Source organism: Polypterus senegalus, chromosome 4, assembly GCF_016835505.1.
Source record: "Polypterus senegalus isolate Bchr_013 chromosome 4, ASM1683550v1, whole genome shotgun sequence".
NCBI lineage: Eukaryota > Metazoa > Chordata > Cladistia > Polypteriformes > Polypteridae > Polypterus > Polypterus senegalus.
Window position 1 is genome coordinate 220,244,098 of NC_053157.1, and position 11,393 is coordinate 220,255,490.

The 11,393-nt window shown below is 37.9% G+C and overlaps 1 protein-coding gene across 2 annotated transcripts in view; it reads left to right on the plus strand.

Annotated features, from left to right (window-relative positions):
• Positions 1 to 10,853, plus strand: part of eif2ak3 (eukaryotic translation initiation factor 2-alpha kinase 3) — an 81,007-nt gene extending 70,154 nt beyond the window's left edge. For both annotated transcript variants that reach the window (XM_039751986.1, XM_039751987.1), the window contains exons 12-17: positions 2,025 to 2,174; positions 2,402 to 3,170; positions 3,389 to 3,559; positions 3,769 to 3,870; positions 3,974 to 4,036; positions 5,688 to 10,853. In XM_039751986.1, coding sequence (XP_039607920.1) covers positions 2,025 to 2,174; positions 2,402 to 3,170; positions 3,389 to 3,559; positions 3,769 to 3,870; positions 3,974 to 4,036; positions 5,688 to 5,864 — 1,432 coding nt within the window. In that variant the 3' untranslated portion in view covers positions 5,865 to 10,853. The remainder of the gene's footprint in view (positions 1 to 2,024; positions 2,175 to 2,401; positions 3,171 to 3,388; positions 3,560 to 3,768; positions 3,871 to 3,973; positions 4,037 to 5,687) is intronic.
• Positions 10,854 to 11,393: the final 540 nt, after the last annotated feature.

Here is an 11,393-nt window from a genome sequence, read left to right on the forward strand (position 1 = left end):
ACCTGAAGGACTCTCGGACCATGAGGAACAAAATTTTCTGGTCTGATGAGACAAAGATTGAACTCTTTGGTGTGAATGCCAGACGTCACGTTTGGAGGAAACCAGGCACCCACCGCTCATCACCAGGCCAATACCATCCCTACAGTGAAGCATGTTGGTGGCAGTATCATGCTGTGGGGATGTTTTTCAGCGGCAGGAACTGGAAGACTAGTCAGGATAAAGGGAAAGATGACTGCAGCAATGTACAGAGACATCCTGGATAAAAACCTGCTCCAGAGCGCTCTTGACCTCAGACTGGGACGACGGTTCATCTTTCAGCAGGACAACAACGCTAAGCACACAGCCAAGATATCAAAGGAGTGGCTTCAGGACAACTCTGTGAATGTCCTTGAGTGGCCCAGCCAGAGCCCAGACTTCAATCCGATTGAACATCTCTGGAGAGATCTTAAAATGGCTGTGCACCGACACTTCTCATTCAACCTGTTGGAGGTGGAGAGGTGCTGCAAAGAGGAATGGGTGAAACTGGCCAAGGATAGGTGTGCCAAGCTTGTGGCATCATATTCAGAAAGACTTGAGGCTGTAATTGCTGCCAAAGGTTTATCGACAAAGTCTTGAGCAAAGGCTGTGAATACTTATGTACATGTGATTTCTCAGGTTTTTTTTTTATTTTTAATAAATTTGCAAAAACCTCAAACTTTTTTCACATTGTCATTATGGGATGTTGTGTGTAAAATTCTGAGGAAAAAAAATGAATTTAATCCATTTTGGAATAAGGCTGTAACATAACAAAATGTGGAAAAAAGTGATGCGCTGTGAATACTTTCTGGATGCACTGTATGTTTGCCACCTAGTGGTTGAAATAAACACAAATTATCAGGCCTTTTTATTATTGCACACTAATGAGGAAAATATTTTGCAAAGCATAAGCAGTGCATTAGCTGCAGAAGTAGTGTCTGGAAGGCAGAAAACACTAATGAGTACTAGATTTACAAGGAGCTGGCTGACCACTTCAGGGCATCTTGAAATGCAAGAGAAACAATGTCCTATTTTTCAATAATAAAATTGGCTTATAGTTTTATTCAATGGAAGACACTGTCTTTCCAGAATCTGACAAACTGGTGGCTTGTTCTAAAAAATTTTAACATGAACAGGATTTACAGCTCAAAAAATCTTGCCAACCTTACCCTATTACTGTTAGAAAATTAAGTCAACATTTGAAGGTCCCTACTATTGCGTAACATACTACTTTGTAATTTATTGCATTTGTCTATTTTCTGTGTGAATTAAAAATTTCAAATGAGTGTGAGAAATTTCACCTTGCGAATGAAGATGCAAATTTAGAATTATTAACCAATGATTCAGTAGTCTTGGGAAAACATATCTTATGCTATTGCCCCCTATTCCTGCTCTGCAATTCTGTCTGAAGTCTTTGCTTAGTTCACAGTTAGTAGGTATAATGAGTGGCTTTTGTATTAAGCATCTTATACTTCACAGTTATCCACTTGTAATTCACAATGCAGCTAGACTTCAGCTTTATCATTAATTTTACACATATGCATTTATTGTTATTTGTTTTACTTTGTTCTCTTGTTTATCCTTGTACCAATTTCTGATGCATTTACTTTGCTGTCTGGTAATACTGCCTTGTAACTGCAAAGTTTAAAAAAAAGAGAGAGAAAAAGTTACACTTCTAAAGTATATGCTTTTTTTTTTTTTATAGAAATATGGATGGTTCTAAGGATAGAGAGCAACAGGTCACAAGTGTATTCACCAACATGACATCTACTTGTCTTGTAGTATATATTGGCAAAAACTGCATGAGAGAATTGTTTACCTCTAAGGCTGTGTTAATTTGAAACACTAAATTTTGTATTGATGCTTTATGGTCAGATTTCTACTTTCAGTGTGTCATTGTCCAAGATTTGATTGCTCACTATGCCGAGTAATCCACACAGTCTACACTACATTCAATCCCCTTTCCCTCTGGTTCAGCGCTGAGTGAAATCATCTGTGCTTTCCTACAGGGAGCTGGCAAGAGAGAAGGTGATGAGAGAGGTGAGGGCCTTAGCCAAGCTTGAGCATCCTGGCATTATTCGATACTTTAATGCCTGGCAAGAAACACCACCAGAAGGGTGGCAGGAAGAGATGGATAAGCGTTTGCTCAAGGATGCCAGGTAAAGAAAAGCTCAAACCTGATTATGCTAGTGCACTTGCGCCTATTTACTTGTGGTGTTTGATTATGTGCTTTATACATGTAAAAGGAAAACGGAGATATGATACTAGCCTGGTGAGCTGCAGCTAAGATGCTGGGTGTCATCTGTTATACTTGGCTTGCTTTTCTTGATGCTTAACAGTATGCCATTTTTTTCAGATTACTTTTTTTTTTCTTTCTTCCCTTCAGCACCACAGACTGGCCTCTGAGCTCACCAGATCAGTTGGAGGCATTATCTGTAAAAGTGCCTGTCCCAAAGCAGGTTTCATCAGAGGAACCCTCTGAATGTTCCCCTCCAGTTTTTGCAAATGGACATGGCACCTTCTGTGCCCTGGCTGCAGGTCAGCCAGTCATATCTCCTAGTCTCTTCTTCCATATAGATTCCACCTCCACAACAACAAACAAAGAGGCTGGTAAGGCCACAATGGACAGCTTTTTGTCAGAGGGGGACAGCCAAGGAGAACTGGAGCTTTCCGATTCCCCTCATTCCTTTGAATTTTGTCCACCACGGCCTGCCGATGAGCGAACTTCCTCTTCTTTCGATATTGTCTTTGAGGACTCGGGCTGCGACAACTCCTCAAATTCTGCAGACCCAGCCCATTCTGATCAGGGCAGCCGCAGCACGTTTACAGAGCGCCCCAGCTCAGAGTCTAGAACTCAGGAAGCAAACTGCAGCAGCATTGCTTGTCCTCCACCCTCCTCTCATTCGCCACCAAGGCCCACCAGCCTCAACTTGTGTGTATCATCTGTTCCTGTTGAGCATGCCAAGCTGCCATCACCAAAGGTCTACCTGTACATTCAGATGCAGCTGTGCCGCAAAGAGAACTTAAAGGACTGGATGAGTAAGCGATGTCTCATGGAACAGAGGAACCCTGTGGAGTGCCTGGGCATCTTTCTGCAAATTGCAGAGGCTGTCCAATTCCTTCACAGCAAGGGCCTTATGCACCGTGACCTCAAGGTGAGCACCTGAGCAAGAAGCAGTCCAATATGGCAATTGTAAAATGCACACAAATGTTAAATCTCAGTACAGCTGTTATTGGGTTTGTTGCCTATATGTGTGTTGTATTTGTAGATAAATCTGTTTTTTTTCCAATTGGTAAATCCAGCTCTAATATATGCTCATATCAAATTGACGTTTGAATGCATGATTGTGTGGAATGTTTATTTTTTACTTAGCCATCAAACATTTTCTTCACGATGGATGATGTGGTGAAAGTAGGAGATTTTGGTTTAGTGACTGCCATGGATCAAGAGGATGATGAAGAAGCTGCTGTTCTTACACCAATGCCCTTGTATGCCAGGCACACTACCCAAGTGGGCACTAAGCTGTACATGAGCCCTGAACAGGTAGCTCTGTTTTATTTTTATTTCTTTAAACTATTTTAGTTATTGCAGCAAATTCCAATGTACTCTACTTATGACAATACTACTGCTACTGTTCTGCCAAACATAATTTATGATATCTGTTTTGGGTTTTAAAATCAAAAAAATGAACACCTGAAAGTTTTTTTTATTTTTAATTAACTCCTGGACTGTTTTGTCTTTTCACAATTTAGCTGTCTGGCAACTTGTACTCTCACAAAGTGGACATCTACTCTCTAGGCCTTATCCTTTTTGAGCTGCTCTGTCCTTTCAACACACAGATGGAGAGAGTTCGGGTAAGACTTTCAAATTGCTTTTAGTTTTATCCATGTAATTCAATGATTTCCTTTCCTTTTAAAATGAGCTTTGCATTTCAACAAACTTTTCTCTTCTTTGTAGACTTTAATGGATGTAAGAAATCTAATATTTCCATCAGAGTTTTCACAAAAATACAAGCAAGAGGTGAGTGTGTGTTTTTAGTGTTTCAGTAATTGTAATATATTGATATAGAGACCTGTGGGGTTCTTTTGATTAGCAAATTCCCATTCTACAATTAGTTAGTTGTATATTTTAATGCTTTATATAGATATACAATATATATAGATAGATATATAGATATACTGTATATAGATAGATATATATATATCGATATAGATATATAGTTTCCTAGAAGCTTCTGTGTTTTAAACAGTGTAGTTTTGTACAAAGATGCGCTTTAAAGTAATACTTGTCCAAGGAATGATTTTATACTTGTTACTTACCCCATATGGTTTGTAGGGATGGTGGAAAAGAAAAAAAATTCAAACTCTAGTTTTAATTAAGAACGGAGATATAAAGTTCCTGATATAAGAAGTGCTTCTGGGGACTAATGATGGTCAACAACAAATGATTAACAAGTCCATGAAAAAAAAAATTGATTTCAAAATTTTAAGTTACTCAACCACATTATATAGGCATATTGGATTGTGAAATATGATAACCAAGTAAAATCTGAAAGTTTGTTGTTGCCAATGCGTGCAGTTCTTTTTGAGTGCATTCCACCTGTAAGTCTGAATGTGTTTCTAAAGGACATGTGCTCTCATAGCCATTGGGTGGTGGTGCTGCTGCTCACAAAGTCAGGGCTTACTGAAAGCTCAGTTGTTGTCACCAGGAAGCACACTGCTTGCAATGGTTTAGAAACTCTTTCTTTCCTCTCTTTCTCAAAAGTGTTAAGGAGCTGCTTCCGAGTGTGCTCCTTAAAATAATTGTTGGCCACCATCTGTGAACCTGTAGTGATTCCACAGAACAAGTGATGAACTGGAACAGCAGTAGATGTCTTATCTATTGTTTTGTTTGTTTTTTTTTTTTGTTGTGTTTTTCTCTCCCTATTCCCCCCAGCCCATAAACAGGAAAGAATAGTTTCAAATCAAAATTATTTTATGCAGTCATTTTAAAGCATTATGAGAAAACAAACTAATAGGTTTCAGCTTTGTAGAATTCTTGTTGTTGTCTTGGTGCAAAAGGCATTCTTAGAAGAACAAAATGCAAGGCAGAAACCAGTTCATTGCTTTTGTGTTTTCACGTTTCCATGCTTCTCAAGTAGATCTCAGATATGAGCAGATACTTTTTAAATGCTTGAGCTCCAGACTGCTACTGCATTGTGATAAGGACAGTAGCGGACGCTACCAAAGTAATGCCAATGCATTTACTACAGCTCTACTGTATATGTTGTGTCTTCACTCGTAATAACATCTTGAAATCCCCACTAACACCACCCCACCCTACCCCAAATCCAAGATATATATATATATATATATATATATATATATATTTTTTTTTTTTCTTTATTTTTTTCTCGGTTCCAGTCACCTCTGTTACTTTAGGTCTCATTTTGTGGTTATTTTTAATTGGTTCAATTTAAAGTTGTCTATACAGTATATTGCCGCCCAAGTAGAACATTTGACTTTTCCCTCTGCACAGCCTGCTTTAACTAATAGAATTGCCTTTCAGTTCGTGTTTTCCACAATTACATTGTACAAAAGTGTGTTTTTGTTTTTTTTTTTTTTTTTGTTTTGCTTTTTTTGTTCCTTAACTGTCCACACTGCCCCACCAATCTTATTCAATTTGTTTTCAGCATGATATGGTACAGAAGATGCTATCTCCTTGCCCAAGTCAAAGACCAGAGGCAGTGGACATCACGGAGACTCCCGTCTTTCAGGACCTAGAGATCCCCAGCAGACTCCTCCTGAGGCAGCGATCTCGAACCTTCAGCTCTTCTGGGAATCGTCATTCCCGGCAGCCTAGTAGCTGAAATGATTGTCCCTCAAGAGTTAAGGGGTCAGGAATGAAATGGAGGTTTGTGGCAGCTTCCTGACTTCACAGACAGCCGCTTACTCTGTCTTCCAGTAATATTCCAGACTTTTGAGGTCCACATTCTAATTTTGTATTTACTGCTAGCACCACCCATTCTGGAATGTGTGCACGTGTAGAGACTTTGGTATTTCTTTTGTCTACAATATTCTCTGGCAGAGTAAATGGAGACCTCTTTTCATGCAAAGAACTGGATCCACTTAACCACACTTTAAGCATTCTTCATGACATCTTGCAAAAAAATACATTTTATACTCAAATGGTTAACCAAAAACAACCTTGTCACAGCAAAGGTGTCTTCCTATACATCATGATGTCTAAGATTTGGAAAAGTTAACTTTGCAGCTAGAATACTGACATTTCTCCATGCATTTGTTTTTGAACACAGCCATGATTAAGAATTTTTGTATAAAAAGATAAGGGAAAAATAAAAAAACAAGTTTCCTCTGGTTGTTTATTACCTTGCCATGTCCCACAGTTATAAATATAATTGACGACTATGGATTCTGTCTTCACAACTGCAGTTTAGCACTCAAACGTGTTGGTCTCCAGGAGCCACATAAAGTGAAAATGCAATCTAGTGGCTCAGTTTCATTGTGCTGGTGTCCAGTATTGAACCAAGAACTACAGCAGCCATTTTCATCTTAATGTCAATAATGTCTTCTCCAGCATTCTTCTCCTTTTGACTTTCCACTCTTGATGAAAAAATGCCAGCTTGTTATGTGTTCTCCAGTGTTCCTTGTTCGCTTCAAGTTTAATTTGCTTTTCTTGATGCTTAACAGTATGCCAGAGCAACATTTTTTTTTATGTCAAAAAAAAGCTTGGCTGTTCTACAATCACTTGCTTTCAGTGAAGTTGCCGCCATCAATAGCAGTTACAGATGTCCAACTGCACCTCCGTTTTCAAAACCTTTGAATCTTACTGATATGTCCTGTCACTTTGTGTATTTTGTAAATGGACTTCTTTAAACAGGAAAAAAAACTTGATCAAAGGGCAAGCTTTAATACCTTTTGTAAATATTATTTGTTCACATTTTGTATTTTTCTTGTCTTCTTTAATGGGCATTTGCAAGCATTGATTGTTGGATATCCAGATAAATGACTTGTCACTACATTGATTAAAAAGGGAGACAATGAAAATGGGGGTGAGGGGAGGACAAAACGATCAAAGCACTTAATTTGTTAGAAGATGATGCATGATGCAAAATGTGCCCACTGTATATAGTTTTATACATTCTGACTTGTTTATTTCAAAAATGGGGGGAGGACAATGGGAAAGTTTTAAGTCCCACCTGTGTGCTTGTGTGTGTGTGCGCGCTCACTGCTTCCAAAGTGTCCACTAAATGGAAGAGAATATAGCAGATTAAGAAGCTGGGTGGGGTGTGAATTTTTTATATATATATGTAAATATACTGTATACACCAATTCAAGCTTTTTGAATATTTTTCTCTTCTACTGCCATTTTTTTTTTTTTTTAAAACAAGGCGAAATTAGATAGACAGTTACAGTACGCTTTGTTATGTAGTAGTTCGTTTAGCATTTCTCTCACATTACAGTGACTCACTTAATTCCCTTTTGTATTGCTGCTGCAGTTTTGTAACCAGTTCATCATGTATCCATTATGGTTAAACCTCACATGCCTTTATCTTGTCAAACCTTTCCCAGGCAATTGTTATACAATCATAATGTTCCTACCTTGATCTTCCTTTTGTTCCAGTAGAGCAGATTCCACCTAGTGATACGTTTATATTTTGAAAAGTCGCCGTTGAAGAGAGGGGCTTTGGCACACTATATGATGTACTAAAATGGGCAGGTGGCTGACCAGGAACACTCAAACAAGTGAGTAGAGTTGTATTAATTTGCTTGTCTGAAATGGTGTTTGTTAGTCACACTTGGTTGGCCAGTTCTAAATCTCTCCACTTGGACATGCGGGTTTTTTTTGATTTATGTATTGTTTTCTTCAGGGTAACATTTTTCTGTGCATCTGATCCCTTTCTGACCACAAATATCGAACTGAACAATGTTGTTCAGTAATAATTTTGAAAGAAGAGCCAGTGTGATCAGACCTTACACTGTACGTTTCACACTCTTTACTTTCTGTGTGAAAAGTGCTTATGGCAAAATCGCCTTGCTCAGGTTCCAGACCTGGCATTTAAGGAAGGTGTCAAAAACTGTGAACTGTATGAACAGAATGGTCTTCTGTCCCTCACCTGTAATCTAACATAACCTATTCTGGAAGGGCGTGGTTTGTTAATCATTATCTGGCTTCACTTTAAATGGACAGTTTTCTTAATTATCTTAGGTGTGAATTAGAGTTGCCTCTCAGGAGATGCAGGCAATGTAACATCATTTTCAAGAAATTATTTGTGCACATGTGTTTTCCCTACTGCTTTTTCATAACGGTGGCATGTGGGATTGCCTCTCCATTTTTTTAAGTAGCTAATAAAAATATCTGTTATTGGGATTGATTCATACAAAAGACCATTGTATTTGACAACTGAATCTTCAACAAAAATTAGAAGACATCCAGATACGTTTGGACAGAAAACTGCTATCCTACAGAATGCAACAAAAAAGTAATCATTATTCAAAGAAAAGTCCACTTGTCTGCTGCTCTATATATGGAAGTCTGATCTGGACAAAGAACTAGGCGTGCAGCTCACTTTGAGATGTGGATCAGCCATCATATGACAGGCGTCTGCATACATACTCCTGGAGGGCTCTAATAGCTACAGGTTTTTGTATGTTTAATCCAATTACTTAATTAGAAACCAAACCTTGGAGGTCTTATTTAACTTTATGGCTTTTTAGTGTTTTCATTCTGCCATGTTGTCATATCCTTATATCGTAGAATTTTCTTTTCTAATGATGATATCCAAATTATTTGTATCCTGAAGTGCATCAGCAATTCTCAGCCCTTCACTTATTTTAACTTTTTTTTTTAGTTTCCTTCCAAATATTACATGAAGATAGATAGTTTTTGGTGAAAATACTCCTGTTTAAATGGAAGCAGATCAGATGGAGAACTGCTGATTCCTTTGTCATTTACATTTTATTGTTCATAAGAAGCAATTAAAACAGTGAATGCAGCTTTTTAAGACTAAAATAAGCAGTTAAAGCTGGGGAATCTTAATACAGTAAGTGAGGCATCTGATATGAAGCACAACAATGGCTTCAACAGCAATGATTAAATTCTCATTAAGGAAATTGGGTTGGAATGAAAACCTGCAGCCACCACAGCCCTCAAGGACCGATTTTGCTGACACTTGACTTGAGTCATTAACTACAATAAATACTAATGGGTTTTTACTCCCAATACAACTTTTTCTTTATCCTGATTCTGTAGCAGTTTTGAAAAAACGGGGAATCCATTGACTGCTTTTGTTGCTGAATTCCTAATAATATATAATATATAAATAATTGGCGAAATTTTCAATTCACATTCATTGCACAAATAAACACATTACAAAATACATTTAATGATTAAATGTAAAGGATATGCAATTAATGATGGTAATTAATTCATTTGATATTTTGAAGAAAACATAATGAAGGTGTTGTCCTTTACTCTGTACATATTCTGACAGCCTGTTGTGGAAATTCTGTATTGCTCGACGTAACATGTCAAGAGGAATGCCAGCGATTTCCTCTTCAGTCCTCCTTTTTAGTTCAGAAATGGTTGCAGAATGTTTGCGGTACACTTGGCTTTTAAGATGTCCCAGATCTGGGGATCTCAGAGGCCATAGAATGTCGCCATTGATTAAAATGACGTGCCTTCCAAACAATTCTCCAATAGCTGCCATAGATTGTCGGGCAGTATGTGAAGTGACTACACCTGGGGACTGGCTGAACCAGTTTCTTCGAAATTATGCACCCATGTTGTAAACGCATCAGCAGACGGGACACAATCATGATGTCCTAACTGGTAATGACGCCGAAATTCCCTTTGTGCGCAGCAGTCAGACTATCACCGTTCTTATAAAAGGCTTTCACAGCGAACGCTTGTTGCACACCACTCCACTGTTCCATTTTCCCTAATAACAAGGGGTTCTAAACGAAGTCACAAACAACTCAACACCTAGCTCCAAAATGTCCCGTTTCCCTGCGCCACCATGCATTATATAAGCTCACCTTCACTTAGTAAAGAGAAAATTTGTCATCTGTGAAACATTTGGTCAATTACCGATTTAAACTCATTCTGGATTTTGGATGTTTGAGTGTTTCAGAAAATTTATTTTTTAAGTAGGAGAATTTTAGCACCTGCCTGACTTAGCCTCTCTTCTTGGTTATTCTAAGCTTTTCATGCCTTCTCGGTGTAGTACCCTAAAATTCTACCAGATGTTCTGTTTTAAATCATGGCAACTCAAAATACACAAGACTCTCACCTTGCCGTAAGGTTAGATGATGTATGACAAGTGGCACCCATGGGCTGGACCTATAATGAGATGACTTATGATGGAGTTGTACTATTCTGGTCTTGGTCATCTCAACGGCAATTAATTTTGATTTCCCACCAGTGTGTTTCCAATTCCCTTCTACAACCCCCGCCCCCAACTCTTGTATTATATGCAAATTTCTTTCAGCTCCATCAGTAGTTGCCTATACCCTGGAATGTTGGAGGCGGATCCTTAACATGGGAACATGATGATTGTTGTCTTCCTGGCAAGATGACGCCATTGAGCATGTGATCTGTTGTCACCCCTGCTGATAACTCAATTTGCTACCAAATGTTACTATTGTATGTAAAATTGGTCCACTTTCTTTTCTCTGCTCTGTAAATATTTATTTTTTTTTTTTTATTTATGACTGTATAATCAATCCTTTTGGGTTGGTGGTATGAAGGAACGCACTTTTTTGCAATATTGAAGTGCATTAAAATAATTAGACTTGTAAGAAGTCAACATTTAATAAAATGTTTTATGACCTTTTAATTCTGTCTCTGTACAATCTTTTTTTTTTTTTTTCCCCCTTGACGCTGATCATGCCTGCCCTTGGCAAGACTAAAATATTGGCTGAATAATTGCATATAAAGTTTGGAGATGCCCAAAGTTTTTGGAAATACCAAGGTCTAGTGCTTCAGATTACAGGTGTTTCTTTCCTTTTATTTCATATGTATTATGGATAAGTATTCTGTGCATGTTTTATTAGTTAAATAAAATCTCCTTAATATACATTTTTATGATCACTTATCACTAAGAGTATATACCTTATTTTGTTAAAATAAAATGAACGGGTAACGCCTGCAGTTTAAATGAATGTGGTACATAAGGCTTCTTGTGGTTTTACAGGAGTTAAGTATAAAAAGTGTAAAAGAATAAAAACAAGTAGAATCCTCCAATTCTTGTGACATGGAATCAGTGGTCTGTATTGATCCAAAAAAAAAAAAAACAACAAATTGAGTTACTTGAGCCAAATCTCTTTATCAGTTGGTCACTTTAAGATGCAGGGTGTGTTATCCTGCTAAAAGATGC